At 40.4% G+C, this 18,557-nt stretch overlaps 1 protein-coding gene across 1 annotated transcript; it reads left to right on the forward strand.

Moving 5' to 3' along the window:
• Nucleotides 1-386: 386 nt before the first annotated feature.
• On the forward strand, nt 387-16,984 carry LOC119496247 (acylphosphatase-2-like). Its single transcript, XM_037783423.1, has 4 exons — nt 387-573; nt 3,338-3,354; nt 6,970-7,079; nt 16,039-16,984. The coding sequence occupies exons 1-4, from the start codon at nt 504-506 to the stop codon at nt 16,151-16,153; spliced, it is 312 nt and encodes a 103-aa protein (XP_037639351.1). The 5' UTR covers nt 387-503; the 3' UTR covers nt 16,154-16,984.
• Nucleotides 16,985-18,557: the final 1,573 nt, after the last annotated feature.

The raw sequence follows: 18,557 nt of genomic DNA on the forward strand, positions 1-18,557 counted from the left end.
CCAAAACATAACAGTAAGGTTAAGAAAATACCAGAATTGAAGTGTATTTGTGACCTCTGAGCCAAAGCTGATTCCCAGCCCGGGTTCACATCTTTAAAACCTACTGAGCCAAATCTATCAGCCATATCTGGGTCAGACCCGGCTCATATTTGGTTCTCTGGTGCCAGAACGCAGCCGAGAGTGTCGCCACGGAGACGCAATCGGCCCAACTTGGGTGGATGTATGTTCAATGATCAAGAGAACACTAATATCTGTCAATATGAATAGCAACATAGTATTTGTAGTTGTTGTAGCTTAATGAACTACAGATATCATCAGCCCCAGACTGGGCATCCTTATATGGTGAGGTTTCCCTTTAAAAAATCTGGAGGAAGACACGACCATGTTGGTGCAGAGTGGTGAAGAGAGAGAGAGAGAGAGCACAGGGGGTATTCACCCATTCTTTAACCTTAACGGTTACCCTCCTCTGCTGTTAAAGGGACAGTTTTTGTTTTTCTCTCACGATGTCTGAAGGTGAATTAGCAGGAACCAAACTGGTGTCGGTGGACTTTGAGATCTTCGGTGACGTTCAAGGTCTGTATGTTTAACTCTCCTCCCTCCTCTTCCTCTTCTTTTCTTTTCTGCTCTGCTCTGTGAGCCGAGGCTGTAAACTGATCTGCTGCTGCTGCTTAATTTAGGAGCGAGCACAGCTCTGCTGCTGCAGGCGGGACAGGAACTCACTGCCCTTTCACTTCCTGCAGCCTCAGGATTATTGAAACTTGGCGCATATATCAAAACCTGTGAACAATAGGAGAATATACAGCGATTGGGTTCATGCGTGTTTAGGGGGCTTCATAGCACCCCCTTATGCGTGGAAGGCCTTAGTTGGAACATAGAGGCACCAATATTCACGAAATTTGGTACCCACATTGCTCTAATCATTTCGGACATATTTCCTATTGGCTTTCATTAGCTCCGCCCAACCGGAAGTCGGCCATTTTTAATATTTTGCATTTTTCATGCATTGTATGAAAACTTTTTAAACTCCTCCCAGAAGGATTATTGGATTTGTCTCAAATTTGGTTGGCATAATCCTCCGGCTAATGTGACTCTAAATTGTGAAGAAATAGTCAATACCTTAAACGATGATGTCATATATCATGTGACAATACATCATTTTCGGCACTTTACAGGTATGGAACTGTTTGAAACGCCTCCTAGAGGATTCAAAAGATCAATCTCAAATTTGATCAGCGGAATGTAAAGACCTTCATGATGGTTTTGGGTGTTCGTGGAACAGTGTTGCCGTGGCAAGGCGGGCAATTTCCATGTTTCACCATGACACAGTAAGCTGTTGTAACTGGAATTTACATCGTCCAATCTGCCCCAAATTTCACATGCTGGATAAGAGTCCAAGCCTGAAGACATCTACATGCCCATATTGGGTTATAGTCATAGCGCCACCTACTGACAAGATGAAGTCTGCCTTATGTGACAAAGATCATCCAATTTACATGTGATTTACATGGTGTGATCTACAGGATATACAGCAACATAGTGTATAATTATTGTATGTTCTAGTGTATGTAGTGCGACATAGGAAGTGGTACAAAAATGTGCAATGCGTCATTTCCAGCGCCAAGCACTCCACGCAAGAAATACCAGCTAACTCGTGAGCGCAGTGTCCAACGGTCATGAAATGAACAGACGCGTCAATCGGCATCCCGCCAGTACCCCTGACATGCACAAGGGGCTAGGACCCATTCATCGCTGCTTGCAGCTTTAATTATTATTATTAAGAGTTTACACAGCCCATTCTCATTCCCATGGCGTCAAATACCTACACTTTGTCACGGCCATCGGTGCTCGATACCGCCGCACAATGCACTCTTTAGAGCCGGTATGAGACACACCTGGCTTTCCATTAACTACAATGTAAACCCATCTGTAGCAACAGTAGCCTAAATGCCCAGAGAAAGTGTGCCAGGAGTGAGTGTGGTGATGTCGTTTATAGAGCAAAAAAACACACACCGTGTGGGCAGGAAGGGAGGTGGATGGGTCCAACAAACACAAAGCTTTCATCCAGGAGATCGCTGTTCGTGTCCCGTGCGTTAAGTTTCACTTTCACGTTACCATCAGCTGTTCGTTCATGTCCCGTGTTCACTTTACAAACGTAATAGTTTTAAGCCCAACCATGTAGTTTGTTCCTAAACCTAATTAATACCCTTTTCACACCAATGACCAGGGTTACCCTACCAATGCATACCAATTAGCTCAGGTGTTAGATATTATTAACGCGGTGTGTTTCCGTGTAACGTAACGGCGGATGCCTCCTTCATTCAGCAGCCTTGTTATGCTTGTTTAACGTCACACTACGTTGTTCATCACCGTCCCATCATCTACCATTTTTTTGTTCCTCACCGCGGACGGTCAGGAGCTCCCGAACCTCGATGTCTCTTTGTTTATGAGCCACGGCGACCTGTAACAGTTACGTCACGGACTGTGCACCCTAATTTGCAACCGAATAGGTTAGTCCCGCCCTGTCTGTCAGCGACCCTGGTCCATGCAATTTACATCGAAATCGACCCTGGTCTGAGCCTGGTCTGACCCACCGCTTGAGCTGGGTCACAAAGGCGAGTCGATCGACGCGGGTTAACCTTTCATATACACAACCAACCCTGGTTCAACCCTAATTGAGTCCTCGGTGTGAAAGGGGTATAAGTGGTTTTGTTGCCTGAGCCTAAAGTGACGTCAATGGGTGTGACAAAACTGGGATGAGCTGTTTGTTTTAGTCAATGGAACATTTATTATAGAATGTTACATATACATATAGGTCTTTTATCATTTTTCATATCAGTTTTCATGGTTTTTTTTCTTTTTATTTGTATTTATTTAATTGATATGTTTTTTTTATTGTTTTTATCTATTGTACTGTTTTAAAAGTGTTAAAATGTTACCTTAGTTTTGTCTTGTTTTTGTTTGGCATCACTGTTTGTTTGTTTTTGTTTTCTTTCTGCTTTTGCTTTTTTTTGTCTGAAACAATGACCACAACTTCATGTACCAACCCCCTGAACTAATTCTGCTAAAATACAAGCACATTTCCTGCTTTACACTCAGATTGCAGTTCTAAATTTCATTTTTTTCAAAACACACAATTCTCTACATTTGACCCAATCTTCAAGGATAAATGTTCACATGTAACACACTGCCATTCAAAATGCTGAATTTCAATTCCCTTCTATCCATCTCTGACTCCTCACATGTTGCACAGTTATCCCATTAGCAATCAGAGCTTTAGCAATACAGTAATCTGCTACATATTTTAAGTCATTCTCTCTCTTTTTTTAAATTTTGACAGGAGTCTGTTTCAGAATGGTGAGTATTTGCTCCCATCACCACCTGCTGTTTCCTGTGCCGCCACTTTGCCACCAAAGCTACATTTCAGTTCATCATTCAGCTTCTTCTTTGTGTTTCCACTGTTAATGTACAATGACATTTTATGGTCTGACGCATGAGTGAACTAAAAGCCTGCTTAAGGCCTCCGTGGCCACCAGAGGGCCCCAAAGAGTGCTTGAAATGTCCCACAAGAGGCGAGTGAAAAGTAATCCCTCTCAATCGTCATTTCTGACCCACTAGAGGTGTTTGGTGGTGTCTGTATCTACAGAGACCCTGCAGCCCTCTGCCTGGATTTTCTTTTTTTCTGTGTTCGAGACGTTTCTGGGCCTCAGCAATAAGGTTTTATTTCTCTGATTTGCTGCTTTGTCCTCACCGACAACGGTTACATATTATACCTTTAAGAAGTTGTGGGACACTGATTTTCTTTTACATTTACGCGCGATCCAGAGCGCTGCCGAGGCCGACACAATTCAGAACCACTTCATTCACCGTGACACTTTATTATTCTAATAAATGATCTCATCTGTGGTCAAGTCTTCTCAGGTTAAGGTTGACTAGCTTTTCCTGGAGCATTCGACCATATAACAGTCTTCTTCAGAGAGTGGAATTCCTTAATAATAGTGTCTGAGCACTGGAACCTCACTTATTGTCAGTGGTGGAAGAAGTATCGAGATTGTGTACTTAGCCTAAGTAAAAGTAGTAAACACCAGTGTAGAAATACTCTAGCAAAAGTCCTGCATTCAAAATATTACATGAATAAAAGTATTAACATTAACATATACTTAAAGTACAGGAAGTACACATACTCATTATGTAGAGAGGCCCATTATCAGAAAAATATAAATCATACAATTGGATAATTGTTGATGCATTAATGTGTTCATCACTTTAAAGGGACTATTTGTAACTTTGTACGCGCATAAATGTAGCGGGTCGTCACACATGCGCGCTCACATATGCGCGTTCGCGTGTGGCCGCTGCCTCTCCAACTCTGCCTGCCTGCCTTCGCTCAGAGAGCGCGCGCGTTCTCAGCTCGCTCCACCTCTAGACGTGAACGCACGCTCACTCCTCACTGCAGAAGAGTTAGTTTAGCTCTGAGAATATCTAGTGAATGCACAGTGGACGTTTGTGCAGAAAAAAAAGGTGCAGCTCCTCCAGACCAACAGCTAACAGACCAACAGAGGTTTAGAGCTCCTTAGCTAGTAACATTACCCTCTCGTTACCGACCGGGTGCCGGTGTCTCCTCTGCTCTCTCCGGCTGCGGGAGGAGAGAGCAGGGAGACACGCTGCAGAGCGCCGCTGCTTCAGCCTGCACTTAGGCAGGAAAAGCCAATACTAGGATCAGATCTAAATCATGTTCATGGAGAGACCTTCGTCTGGTCAGCTAACATTACTGCCAAGCAGCTGAAATATAGAGTGATATTGTGGTTTTAGCTGACGTGGGTCGTCTCACTGTTTTGAGTGATGCTCGTTCAGGTATATTGAGAGCGAGCAAGCATGAGCCCGACGCTGACTTTCGTTGATTTCACGGCCACAGGTGTCGCTGTTAAGAAGCATTTCTGAAAGTTACAAATAGTCCCTTTAATGTTGCAGCTGGTTAAGTTGGAGCTTATTTTGATTACTTTATATACTCCTGGGTAGCTTAATCTATATTATAGAGTGCTAAAATTGAAGAAATTAGTTAGCATTTTAGCACTTCCGGTTCCCTCGTCTGGAAGTCAAAGGGTTTTTTGAATGGGTTTTTAGTAAGATGCCTGAAATAAGGTCTGTGATTAAAGTGGCAGTAGGCAGTATGTTTTTGGCATCATTGGGCAAAAATTCCATAATAACCTTTCAGCATATTGTAATTCAAGTGTTCTGAGAGAAAACTAGACTTCTGGACCTCCTCATGGCTCTGTTTTTCAAGATCTAGTCCGTGACGGGAGACTTTGACCAATCACAGGTCATTTCATTGAGAGAGCGTTCCTATTAGCTGTGCTCTGGTCATGTGACCGGAACTTGGCGTTCCTTCACCAGATTTCACAATGGCGGCGGCGTCACAAACTTTCTCATTTTACAGCTTAACAGTACACTACAAGATGATTCTGAAAACATCTGAGGAGAGAAATAGGCATTAACGTAACAGAATATTGATTCATATTTGATCAGCGCTGCCTAGTTTGACCGTTTGGTCGGAGTTCGCGAGTGATTGACAGCCGGCTCTCATAGACGGCAGATGGACAGCAGACCTCAGATCAGCTCTGACTGCCTGTTTTCTTCTGGTCTGTGAAATCTTGCAGATGCTGTTAGGAGCACCGGAGGACAACGGAGGACACAGAGGAACATGATTTTTTTCGTCAATAAATATCCCAATCGTGAATTTTGAAGCTTTTACGTGTCTTAAAAAAGGCGTGGCTAAATGAGACTACTAAACGTCATCACGCCGACTCGTCTGTCTTTACAGCCCCGTTGTGTATACTCTTTAGCCTAACTTTAGCTTTTTACTCCTGGTACACGGCTTTGTTGAATACTCGATTCTGATTGGTCAATCACGGCGTTCTACGATCTGTTATTTCTTTATAAAAGACTGTTGCTAGGTATAACAGACTGTTGCTATGGGTGCAGTTCTGATGTCAGACTCTGGCGGACCGTTTTTGTGTCAAATGATTGGTTCCTTAAGTAAGTAGGTGTGTAATAATGCAGGATAATGTACAGCTAGTGGGTCATTGTTGTGAAATAAACCCCAACGGTTTATTTCACAACAATGACCGGCTCGCTGTATATTTATTATGATTTATTAGTTAATCATATTTTGTATTAACTATCTCAATCTGCAAGTTAACTAAAACTGTCAAATAAATGTAGTGTAGTAAAAAGTACCAGTACAAGTACCTCTAAATTGTACTTAAGTACAGTACTTTAGTAAATGTGCTGAGTTATTTTCCACCACTGTTTTTTGTTTGTATTTTTATGGTTTCGGATTACTATTTTTAACATTGGAAAACTATGTATTGTGGGGAAGAGAGTCCGTGGAAATGCAGACTCAAATGGCATTAAGAGAGCCCTTCGAGCTTTTTTCGATTTCACAGACCTGAGACCAGAAAGGATGATGTTAGAGCTGGACCGAGCTTTTCAGACCAGCTAACAAAATCTAAACCTTTGCACGCTTTCTTTGTCATTTTGGTTTATGTTGTTTAGTCTGCATGTATGTGTATGTTTAACCTCCTGTCTGCCTTTATACTGCAGCATGTCTGCCTCAGCCCCCTTGGTCCTGTTCGGACTTTTCATTCAGACTCTGTGCACACCAATTCCACGAGACACATCTTTTCTCACCTCAACAGGCTGTAGAGGCATTTTAGAGGCAATGTTGCTCTAAGAACCATGTCAAATCTGAATCATGAAATTATGTAAGAAGGTAACTCAATAACTCCGAGCAGAAAACCAAAAGGAAAGGTAATGCATTAGACTAGACCAGAGTGCACGTGGATTAGTGTTGCATCTTGTTAGTGTAGATGGCTGAGTACTTTGTGGTGCAAGTTCAGTGACTTCTTCTGATATCATTTAGTCTGTACAAGTATGCACAACATTAACCCCGTCCTCCCTCCATCCGTGCAGTACACAGAGAAGGAGGGTCTGAAGCTCGGTTTGGTCGGCTGGGTGAGGAACACCCGCAGTGGGTCGGTGGACGGACAGGTCCAGGGTCCTGCTGACAGGGTGGCGGAGATGTGAGTATACGAAGTTATACTGCAACACAAGACAACAAAAGGGACCATCTGTGGTACAGCACAGTAAACACTAAACATAATGTAGACATGATTAAAACACAGAACAACAGAGACAACAGCAAAGGTCCATCACCTATCAATAAATAAGACATATTTTGCACATCCCTATGTATTGCACACCCCCTAATCTGAGTCTAAACTGTACTTAAAACAGCTTTTGTTACTTAAAATGTACTTATTGTGTTATTGTGCTTACTGTATCTTCAGTTTTTAGTTTATATGTAGACTCAGAACTTTGACATAATGTTATTATGTCTGGAAGTGTTTTGGATTGTTTATTTTATTATTATTACTATTATTTATGTAGTTATTTTTTATTTATTTTTTTAATTGTATGGGTGTTTCTGCAACTACGGTTACTTTTGACTCTCCCAAAATTTACAAAGAAATCAACCTCCATGAATTTTAACCATCAGAGTATGTAATACATATAAACAGGTACACAAAATGACATATAGTGATTAAGATTTTAATCTGTAACATGTTTATTTTTTATAGTTTTCATCACTTGTTCTCACTAAATGTCCTTACCGCAACATTACAATAATGTTTTATAATATTTTTAAGACATTTAAATTCCATCAAGCTTTGTACATCATTGTAAATATTGATATAATTTTTTTTTTTTTAAATAGGAGATTTCATGATTTTCTCTGCACACTGAAAAATGTAGACAGTAACCATAGATGTCTGTTTTCATACACAAAAAAATATATAAAATATGTTGTTTTTATGACAGATATTGCAATTGTAATGTCTAATGTCCTTACTGACATGTTTGGGACATAACATATTTGCTAATATTGCAGATAAATGGCTGCTAGCAAGGTTTGCTTCGTTAGCTTTGACTCTTAGCATCTAATATAGATGAATTCAACAGTAATATTGAGTTATTTTTTAAATGTAGTTCAAAATACACAATCACTAAGCTGTATGGTAAGGACACACAATAAATACTTTAGAAGAAAAGGTGATCTCAACCTTGTTTTTCTTGATCTTGTTTCCATGGAAACTAGATTTGGTTGGCTTTGAATAAATCTGTTACTAAGGTATTTGTTCAATGTTGGGAAGTGTTTGACTGGAGCATTTTGAAATCATAAAATATTTGTAAACAAAAAAATACTTCAATATGGTGTAAAGTAATATGTACAGTATATGAAACAATTCCATTTTAAATTATGTCATATTATAATTGAATTAGCTCATTTTACGTTTCTCAACATTGAGACCAGATCAGAAAAGTGGCGTTTGGACCCATAAAATACATCATACATTTTATTAAAGGTCCCATATCGTGCTCATTTTCAGGTTCATACTTGTATTATGTGTTTCTAATAGAACATGTTTACATACTGTAATGTTCAAAAAACACATTATTTTTCTTGTACTGTCTGCCTGAATATACCTGTATTGAAACACTCTGTTTTAGTGCATTTCAATGGAATTGCAACGGAATTGTGTTGCTAGGCAACATTTTGGGTCCATGTTTATTTCCTGTCGGGTGATGTTATTTACATACACTGCAACAGGAAATAAACTGGGACACATTTAGAATGTTTACGTTTAAAACCCTGTAATGGTCTAAATATTGTATATTTGTGACATCACAAATGGACAGAAATCCTGTTTCAAACGCGCAATTTCTGAATACGGGCTGTGTGTATTTCTCCGTATATTGAGCGTTTTGATAGTTTAACAGTATTTATAAAGCACTTAAACCTGTTTTATAATGTAAAAGACATGAAAATCTCACTTTTTACAATATGGGACCTTTAAAACACATTATGTAGTCATTATTTTTTATGTCAAGATGGGTAATAACACTGTGCATATATTTATCAAGCATTGCACTGCAAATGTTAAATCCAAAAATGTCATTGCTGGGACTTAAAAATGCCCATAGTTGCTCAGCCACTAGATGGCGCTCTTTACCTTCACAACATAACAGTCCAGTCTGCGCTTCAGTTCAGTTGATGTCACAGACAGAGAGCTGCAGTCTGTGCAGGTTTCCCTCCTCTTTAACTTCCAACTGTGTTTTGTCACATTGTTCTATTCAGTCCAAATACTTCAATTACTTACAGAATGACCTGATCACCAACCAGTTCATGAGCACATCACAAACACATATTTCCCCTCCTCACTGTCCCCGGTCTGTCTCTTCCCCTCACTGAATCACAGTCATGGTAATAACCCAAAATTAATCATGAAGCTGAGGCCGCGGACAACTTTGTTTTGACGTCCTCTCTGTCCGGCGGGAGTGATGTCACCGGGGTGTGGACGTCTATTTTAGATGACATCACGGCCTCCAGGGATCTGCTGCTCTCTTACCACCCACACACTCACACACACACACACACACACACACACACACACTTGACAAGTGTAAAACAATGATATCATTCTTGGTGTTTGTTTTCATCTCCTTGCTGCACCAGGCGGGTGGAGTTTACTGAACTAAAGCTTTTTTAATTCCTTCCTTATTATTACCACATAGTTATTATTATTATTATTATTATTATTATTATTTTCTATATATATACTGTGGATATATACATATATATGGCGGTATTTTGATATTTTAGTACTTTTGTACTATTTGTATAGATGAGTTATACATATAACAGCTTTCCTTTTGGTCTCCATGGTAACAGAGGTACAGCAGTCTTTGTTACCATAACTACAATACAACATAAGACTGCTAGCTAGTAAACATGGACATGATATTTAACACTCCCAGACACTAACCGTAGCCCCGTAAACCGCAACACACATCAGACATCACAATGGTTTTCATTTTTATAGGGCTGTCAAAGTTAATGCGGTAATATGGTGGACTGAGACAGCTGGAAGCTCCACTTGAAAGCCCGTCTGGGGACGACCCAATGACATCAATTCCGATAGTTGTATTATCACTCTTTCCATCCACCACTATTGGTTTTGTGTTATCAGTCCTACTTGTATTAGCTATTACAGCTGCTAGGCTACTATTGTGGCTGCTTCTCTCTCTCTCTCTCTCTCTCTCTCTCTCTCTCTCACACTCTCTCTCTATCTATCTATCCCCCCAGCCGGTCGGCAGATGGCCGCCCGCCCTGCGCCCGGTTCTGCTCCAGGTTTCTTCCCAGTAATCGGGGAGTTTTTCCTGGCCACAGTGCGCTTGGTGGATACTGTTGGGTCTCTAAACTATGGTGTACGGTCATAGACCTGCTCTATATATAAAGCGTCTTGAGATAACTTCTGTTGTGATTTGATGCTATACAAAAATAAATTGATTTGATTTGATTTAATAATGCAACTAATTTCTTATAACGAATTAATGAAACTTCCGAGTTTTCGGTTGTAGCTTGCTCAGTTTTAAAGCTAGTGAAGATACTGGCATCATATGAAACTAGAAAAACCTGATGAATCCATCGGTACCAACCATGTCATACTAGCTTGACAACAAGGAGGTTAAATAACGCTTCAAACTTACTCTAAAGTTTGGCGAGGAAAAACTGTCATGGCCATTTTCAAAGGGGTCCATTGACCTCTGACCTCCAGATATGTGAATGTAAATGGGTTCTATGGATACCCACGAGTCTCCCCTTTACAGACATGCCCACTTTATGATAATCACAATCAGTTTGGGGCAAGTCATAGTCAAGTCAGCACACTGACACACTGACAGCTGTTGTTGCCTGTTGGGCTGCAGTTTGCCATGTTATGATTTGAGCATATTGTTTTATGCTAAATGCAGTACCTGTGAGGGTTTCTGGACAATATTTGTCATCGTTTAGTTTTTCCCAATTGATTTCTAATAATTAATATGTACATACATTTGCATAAAGCAAGCATATCCCATGTTGATAAGAGTATTAAATACTCCTCCCTTTAAGGTACATTTTGAACAGATAGAAAATGTATGATTCATTTGCGATTAATTGCAATTAACTATGGACAATGATGCAATTATTCACGATTAAATATTTTAATTGATTGACAGGCCTACATTTTTATTTTCATATAATAACTGTATTTATTATAATATGAATAAACAATAGGCCCCTGATATTTTTTGGCTTAAAAGTGTTTAGTCAGTTTCACTACAAAAAGAGTTACAGGGGTGAAAAGTGTATTTACAGTGCCTTCAGAAAGTATTCAGACCCCTTCACTTTTTTCACATTTTGTTATGTTGCAGCCTTATGCTAAAATCGATAAAATTACTTTTTTTCCTTATCAATCTACACCCAATACACCACAATGACAAAGTTGAAACAGAATTTTAGAAATTTTTGCAAATTTATTAAAAAGGAAAAACTGAAATATCCCATTTACTTAAGTATTCAGACCCTTCACTCAGTACTTAGTTGAAGCACCTTTGGTAGCGATTACAGCACCGAGTCTTCTTGGGTATGACGCGACAAGCTTTGCACACTTGGATTTGGGGAGTTTCTCCCATTCTTCTCTGCAGATCCTCTCAAGCTCTGTCAGGTTGGATGGGGACCGTCGGTAAAGAGACATTTTGAAGTCTCTCCAGAGATGTTCGATCGGGTTCAAGTCTGGGCTCTGGCTGGGCCACTCAAGGACATTCACAGAGTTGTTCCTAAGCCACTCCTCTGTTGTCTTTGCTGTGTGCTTAGGTTCATTGTCCTGTTGGAAGGTGAACCTTCAGCCCAGTCTGTGGTCCTGAGCACTCTCGACCAGGTTTTCTTTAAAATATCTCTGTATTTTGCTCCGTTTAGCTTTCCCTCAATCCTGACTAGTCGCCCAGTCCCTGCCTCTGAAAAACACCCCCAAAGCATGATGCTGCCACCACCATGCTTCACTGTTGGGATGGTATTGGGCAGGTGATAAGCGGTTCCTGGTTTCCTCCAGACATGACGCTTAGAATTGAGGCCAAACAGTTCAATCTTGGTTTCATCAGACCAGAGAATCTTGTTTCTCACAGTCTGAGTGTCCTTTAGGGGCTTTTTTGCAAACCCCAAGTGGGCTTTCATGTCCGTCAGGCCACTCTGCCATAAAGCCCAGATCGGTGGAGTGTTGCAGTAATGTTTGTCCTACTGGAAGTTTCTCCCATCTCCACACAGGATCTCTGGAGCTCAGTCAGAGTGACCATCGGGTTCTTGGTCACCTCTCTTACCAAGGCCCTTCTCCCCGATTGTTGTCCGATCAATTGAATTTACCACAGGTGGACTCCAGTCAAGGTGGAGCAACATCTCAAAGATGATCAAGGAAAATGGGAGGCACCTGAGCTCAATTTCAAATGTCATAGTAAAGGGTCTGAATACGTAAATAAGTAAGTAAATGTGATATTTCAGTTTTTCCTTTTTAATAAATTTGCAAAAATTTCTAAAATTCTGTTTCCACTTTGTCATTGTGGTGTATTGGGTGTAGATTGATGAGGGGGAGAAAATATTTTATCAATTTTAGCACAAGGCTGCAACATAACAAAATGTGAAAAAAGTGAAGGGGTCTGAATACTTTCTGAAGGCACTGTATTTAGTTAGTTATTTTGTTATTTATTTGTCCCTTTGTTACCTCAAAGCAGAAAATGAGGAAGGGCGCCCACCGGCCTTTTTTTTCAGAGGGCGACCAGCGCCCCCCAGAGGGTGGCACTAAGCGATCGCCTATATGACCTATGCCTTAAACCGGCCCTGAGCATGGATGTCAACAATGTAAATTTCAACAATGTTTACGTTGTTTGTGGCAAATCAACCTTCAAGGGTAAACCCCGTCCACCTGGCACCTACAGGGAGTCAAAACCAACACTCCTTAGCTTCAGTTCACTGTAGTGAAGCAAACAGCAGTGTGAACTACTTTTCCATGAAGTGTGATGAAAAGTATTGTTTTTAAAACTTACATGTTGAAGTAGAGTCTCATAATGCTGTGATATGAAGCAGAGTATCATTTTCTGTATTATCGGTTCTAATGCTATGTTTTAGTCTTTTTGAAAACAGAATCCATGAACAAAAATGAGAGTTTGATATAATAATCGAAGGAAATACAAACTGATTTGGTTTAATTAAGTAGCTAATAAATCATTATTAACCTCGCTGTGACTCAAGCTGATTAACACTCGCTTTCATTGAATACAATGAATAAACACACACACACACACACACACACACACACACACACACACACACATTACTATTTCCTTCCATTCTAGGGATCTTTTCCGTGATCTCACTCTCACGTCCTTCCTGTCTACTCCACTTTCACCACGACCTCACTTCCTGCAGGGCCTGGGAAACAGGATCAGCTGTTCCTCTGGGCAGAGAGAGGGAGGGAGGGGCGAGCGAAATAATAGTAATGGATAGAGGTAAAGAGGAGTCAGGGAGAGAAATGTAGGAGGGGAGACTGGAGAGATGGAGGATTGAAAGAGGGGAGAAAAAATGGAGAGGGAGGAGAGAAGGTGAAGGAGAAAAGGGAAGGAGTGTTATGGAAGTGAGAAATGATGGAGAGAAAGAGTGAGAGCTGGTTGTAGGAGGTGAACAAGTGGGTGGTTTCCTTTTTTTCCTCTGAAAAAAAAGAAAACCCCCCAGAGAGCCAAGCAGCTTCCAAAAAGTGAAGAATGTAGGAAAAGAAAGAGAGACTGATAAAAAACAAAGCAGGAACTGAAACTAAAAGTGAAACAAGTCGTGGTGTGAAAAAAACAAGTCAAGTCAATTTTATTTATAGTCCAATATCCAAATCACAAATTATCCTCAAGGGTCTTTACAATGTGTACAGCAGACGACACCCTCTGTTCTTAGACCCTACATTCAGATAAGGAATAACTCCCCAAATATTTGTAATTATATATATATAATATATGTTTAATATGAGTGTACGGTGACAACCATTTTGTTTCACTTTATTTTTAATTAATTATTTATTTCGAGCATGTAACAAATAAGTAAAAAACAAAACAAGAATAACAGATAAAATTAACAGTAAACAATAAATTAACAAATAATCAACATAAATAAATATCACATGTCCGAAAAGGAGTAGGAAGGAGTATATGGTCCCACACCTTCTCCATAACTCAAAAAATTAACTCAATATTGATCATATATTCCTTTGTTTATTTCAGTTCCTACCTTGGTAATGAAGTGATATTTTTCACCTGTTGTCCACGTTATTTCAGATAATCCTTTATTATATGTTGATAGAGTGTTCCATCAGCAGAAAGACCTGTGGTATCTCTCTTTCACACAACGCAGGTGAAGGAGCCTGTCATTGAATAACCTATTTAAAAATGCACGGGGGAATGCTGCACCTTTTGTAGTCCATCCTCAGAACATTGTAGTTTCACCACGGCAGAATAACACCTGCTGCCGTCGCATCTTAATTACTGAGCCTAGTGAAAGTGCAGTCGGATTCTCTGAACACCACGGTTGTCTTTTCCTAAGTCCTTCTGAATTCTCCTTCTCATCTTTCCTTGACCTCATTACGTGTTCCATTGAGGTCAAGGAAAAGTAGTTCAAAAGACGTTAAGACGTAATTTTTTGACTTTTCGAACGCAGCCTAAGTTTCACTTTCACTTTTCACATGTAATCATTTTAAGCCAAAACACAATGTTTTCCTTAAACTTAGCTAAGTGGTTTTGTTGCCTAAACCTAAAGAAGATGTTTTGTTTGTGTTCAAAACGTAATTTTACGTTTTAAAACGTGTTAGAACATGTTGCTTTTAAGTTTCGCTTTCACTTTAACAACGTCGTAGGTGTGGCAGGCCCCTACTGACCCACATCTGTGAGACTATTAGCAACCGTTAAGGCACATTTAATGAGCTTACCGATGGGAATGATGTACAAAACAAAAACAAGTCCTAGTAAGTTGTAATAAAGTAGAATGATCCTTTTTAGTGTTGGGGGCTCGGGAATGTATTGTCAGTTGGGGTCCTCACAAGTATAGAAGTTCAGCCGTGTGTGTGTGTGCGGATTACAGGAATCAGTGTGTTGTTTTAGAGGAAAATGGCAGCAGATTACAACCATCCAGCTGCTGGAGACTTAACACTAAGCTTTGTGTGTGTGTGTGTGTGTGTGTGTGTGTGTGTGTGCGTATGTGCGTGTGTGTGTGTGTGTGTGTGTGTGTGTGTGTGTGTGTGTGCGTGTGTGTGTGTGTGTGTGTACAGTAGAGGATAGGTCAGAGCAGATCAGTCGACTGTAGATGGAGAAGATTTTTGCCAAAAAAAAGTAGGACAGCTCGTCTCTCAAAAACTCACTCTCTCTCTCTCTCTCTCTCTCTCTCTCTCTCACTGTCCACCTCCCCCTCTTTTCCTCTTGCTTGCTCACTCTCTCTCTCTCTCTCTCTGTCTCTGGCTGAGCTTCAGTCAGTGCAGCTACACGGACATGACCCTGATCCCCTGAAATCTCCTCTAATCTACACTCACACACACCATCACAATCATCAGTCAGTTGTTGGTAAAACTGAGTCTTTCTGCTGCAGAACTCACTTTGATTCTCAGGGTTAAATATAGCTGCAGGAATGTTTGTTTTTTCCCATCATGCCCCTGGTTGTTCAGACGCTGGTTTGACCCCTGAGTGGCTGGTTGTGTTTATTTATTTTTTTTATTATTTTTAATTTTTGTCTACATTTTTGTCCCCTAATGACGCCAGTCCGTCTGCCCAACACTTTGGTCCACTGTATTTTCCATCCCTGATAGTCAGAAAATGTCCCAAAATAATTGCAGCCCTTTAAGAACAGTACAAGATTTGGTCACTTTAATGATGGGAAAGCTGAATGTACGTATGTAATGATTTTGATAATGTAAGTAAAATTTGGATACTTGTCATTTTAATCAAACTATTCTTACCCTAACAATGACTTTCCTCAGTTTAAAGTAATCAGAAGACGCTGTTCACGAGTGTCTCACTGTGTTGAACAGATGTGAACATTATCATTTCTACCCTTTCGTCTTTTATCCGTGTCCTCTGCAGGAAGGTGTGGTTGAGTAAAAGAGGAAGTCCAAGCAGTCGGATCATCAGAAGCTCCTTCACCAACCTGAGAGCCATCGACAAGCTGGAGCTCTCCGGCTTCAAGACTCGCTACTGACCAACTAATCAAACTTCGCCCGAAGAGCTTCTCCTCCCTCCAAGAGCAAAACACTAAGAGCTGCTTATAGTGTTCATAACCGTAGTGATTTGTGAGTTTAGATTTTATGTCCATGCTCCTGTTAATTCTATGGATGGCGACTGTTGAACTACATATTGGAGCTGGAGTTTTTTTTGTAGAAAGACTTAGGTTTGAGTCCAGTCACTCTGGATAAGAACAGTGGAAAGTTTCAGGCTGACAGTGTTCAGATAAAGAAATCGGTGGTGTTAATATATAATTAAAAATATAATTTTATTTATAATAAAAGAAAGATCTTGGTGTAATGTATCCAACACTCAAAAAAAACACTGTTTTGAAGACTATATCTACTGAAGCAGTTAAAGATTCAAGTATTTTTTTTATCACTATTCTGATGGCATACATATAGCCTATGTTTGTAGCAGTTACATTCAATTAAGACAAGTTACCATATGATGTATAACACTGCACATTTTAGTTTAAGGTACGGTGTGTAACATCTGTTTGCAGATTGTGTGTACGAAGCGTGTAGAAGAACTATGGTGGTCAACGTGAAAATGACCATATATAGAGCTGTTTTAGGAGTAGCGTAGGTCATTTGGAGAAAAGCAGAGTCAGTGTGTAGAATGTGTTGGAAGTGAGTAGTGAAGCAAGAGAGAGAGAGAGCGGTGGCAAATGTGTGTGAAGTTGTGAGCTAACAGTGAGCTAGCTGAGCAGAAGACAGAGTTAGTTTAGCTCTGAGAATATCAGTGAATGTTCAGTGAAAGTTGCAGTTTGTGTAAAAAAATAAATGCTGCAGCTCCTCAAGACCAACAGAGGTTTACTGTGTCTTGTTTCCCTGTGGAGTGACGGGGGGTGGGGAGAGCGATTAACGTTATCGAGTCCGGCCCAAGCAGGAAAGGTGCACTCAGTGGTTTGTCCGTTCTGGCCTATTGTAGAAACATGGCGGGCGGCTCCGTGAAGAGAACCCGCTCCCTATGTCGATATAAACGGCTCATTCTAAGGTAACAAAAACACAACGACTCTTATTTTCATTTCATGATTATACACTAAAGAAAACATACAGGTTGTGCAACGAACTGGCAACCATTTGTTGTGAAGTTACTGCAATGGAACGGGGGAAGGGAGAATGTGACATCTAGTGGCTGAATGATATCAATGTTACCAATTGTACCTTTTATTGCACCACTTATGATGTAACAAGTAGATTCTGATAAATTATTTTTCTCTAAAGAATATCCTTAAAACTCCTTGAATTTCATGGCTGAGTCAGGTTTAGAAAAATGAAATGAACAACAGGTAGGCTACATAGACATAGTGGCTCTTTCACTTGAAATAACTGAAAGGACCCTTTAAGTCATTGTAATGGCTCATCCCCCGGCAGATAGCATCAGGAACTACAAGTTCTTCAGCAGGTTTGTGAGCAGCAGGTTGTTGGTTTGAATCCACGAAATCTACCACTGTGTGTCTATATAGAGTAGCCCTATGTCACCGTATGATGTAAACAAACACACCCAAGCCATGTTGTCGTTATATAACAGCAAGTCACATGACCCGATTACCTGTCAGCTGATCCAATTAAATCACAGCCAGAGAATCCCTGATCGGCTGCCACGGCAACAACAAAACACTGACACAGCAGGAATAGAGCTCCTGTTCACTGCGGCGACTCAGAGTGTGAGTGTGAGCGTGTGTGTGTGTGTGTGTGTGTGTGTGGCAAATGAGCTAAAATGTGAAAAAAACACCAGATTGATCCTTTAAAAGTCTATTTTTCTCATAAAATATCTCTTGAAATAACTTTTAAATTTATAAAACATGCTGAAGATCAACTTTGATTGTGTGTGATGTGTGTGCACACATCAGTGCTTGGAGACTAACTCTCCCTGGATACGCTGTTAGAAGTGGACGCTCTGTCGTCATGCCAACCCACTCTGTGAGACATTACTCACACACACACAATCAGGACAAGAAGGAGGTGTTGTGTGTTTGAATAGGATGTTAATGTAATGGCATACTTACATAACAAACAGATTGTTGACCCCTTCATCCATTAACATGAAAACGCCACGACAGAGCTGTGAGTAACTGTGTGTGTGTGTGTGTGTGTGTGTGTGTGTGTGTGTGTGTGTGTGCTGTAATAAAATATTAGCCAGAGGTGGTGTATTTGAGTCCTGTGAATTTCCCTTTTTTTTCGTAACGCTCAGCCCGACTTTCAACAATGTATTTTTCGTGCTTTTTCCGACGAATGTCCAGCAACACTTGACGCACGTGTCAATTTCCGCTCCAGTCTTTTCAAAATAAAACGACTTAGTTAGGTTTAGGAAAACATCGACTTGGTTAGGCTGAGGCAACAAAACTACTTAGTTAGGTTTAAGAAAAGATCGCG

The sequence above is a fragment of the Sebastes umbrosus genome, chromosome 10 (assembly GCF_015220745.1).
Source record: "Sebastes umbrosus isolate fSebUmb1 chromosome 10, fSebUmb1.pri, whole genome shotgun sequence".
Classification (NCBI taxonomy): Eukaryota; Metazoa; Chordata; class Actinopteri; order Perciformes; family Sebastidae; genus Sebastes; species Sebastes umbrosus.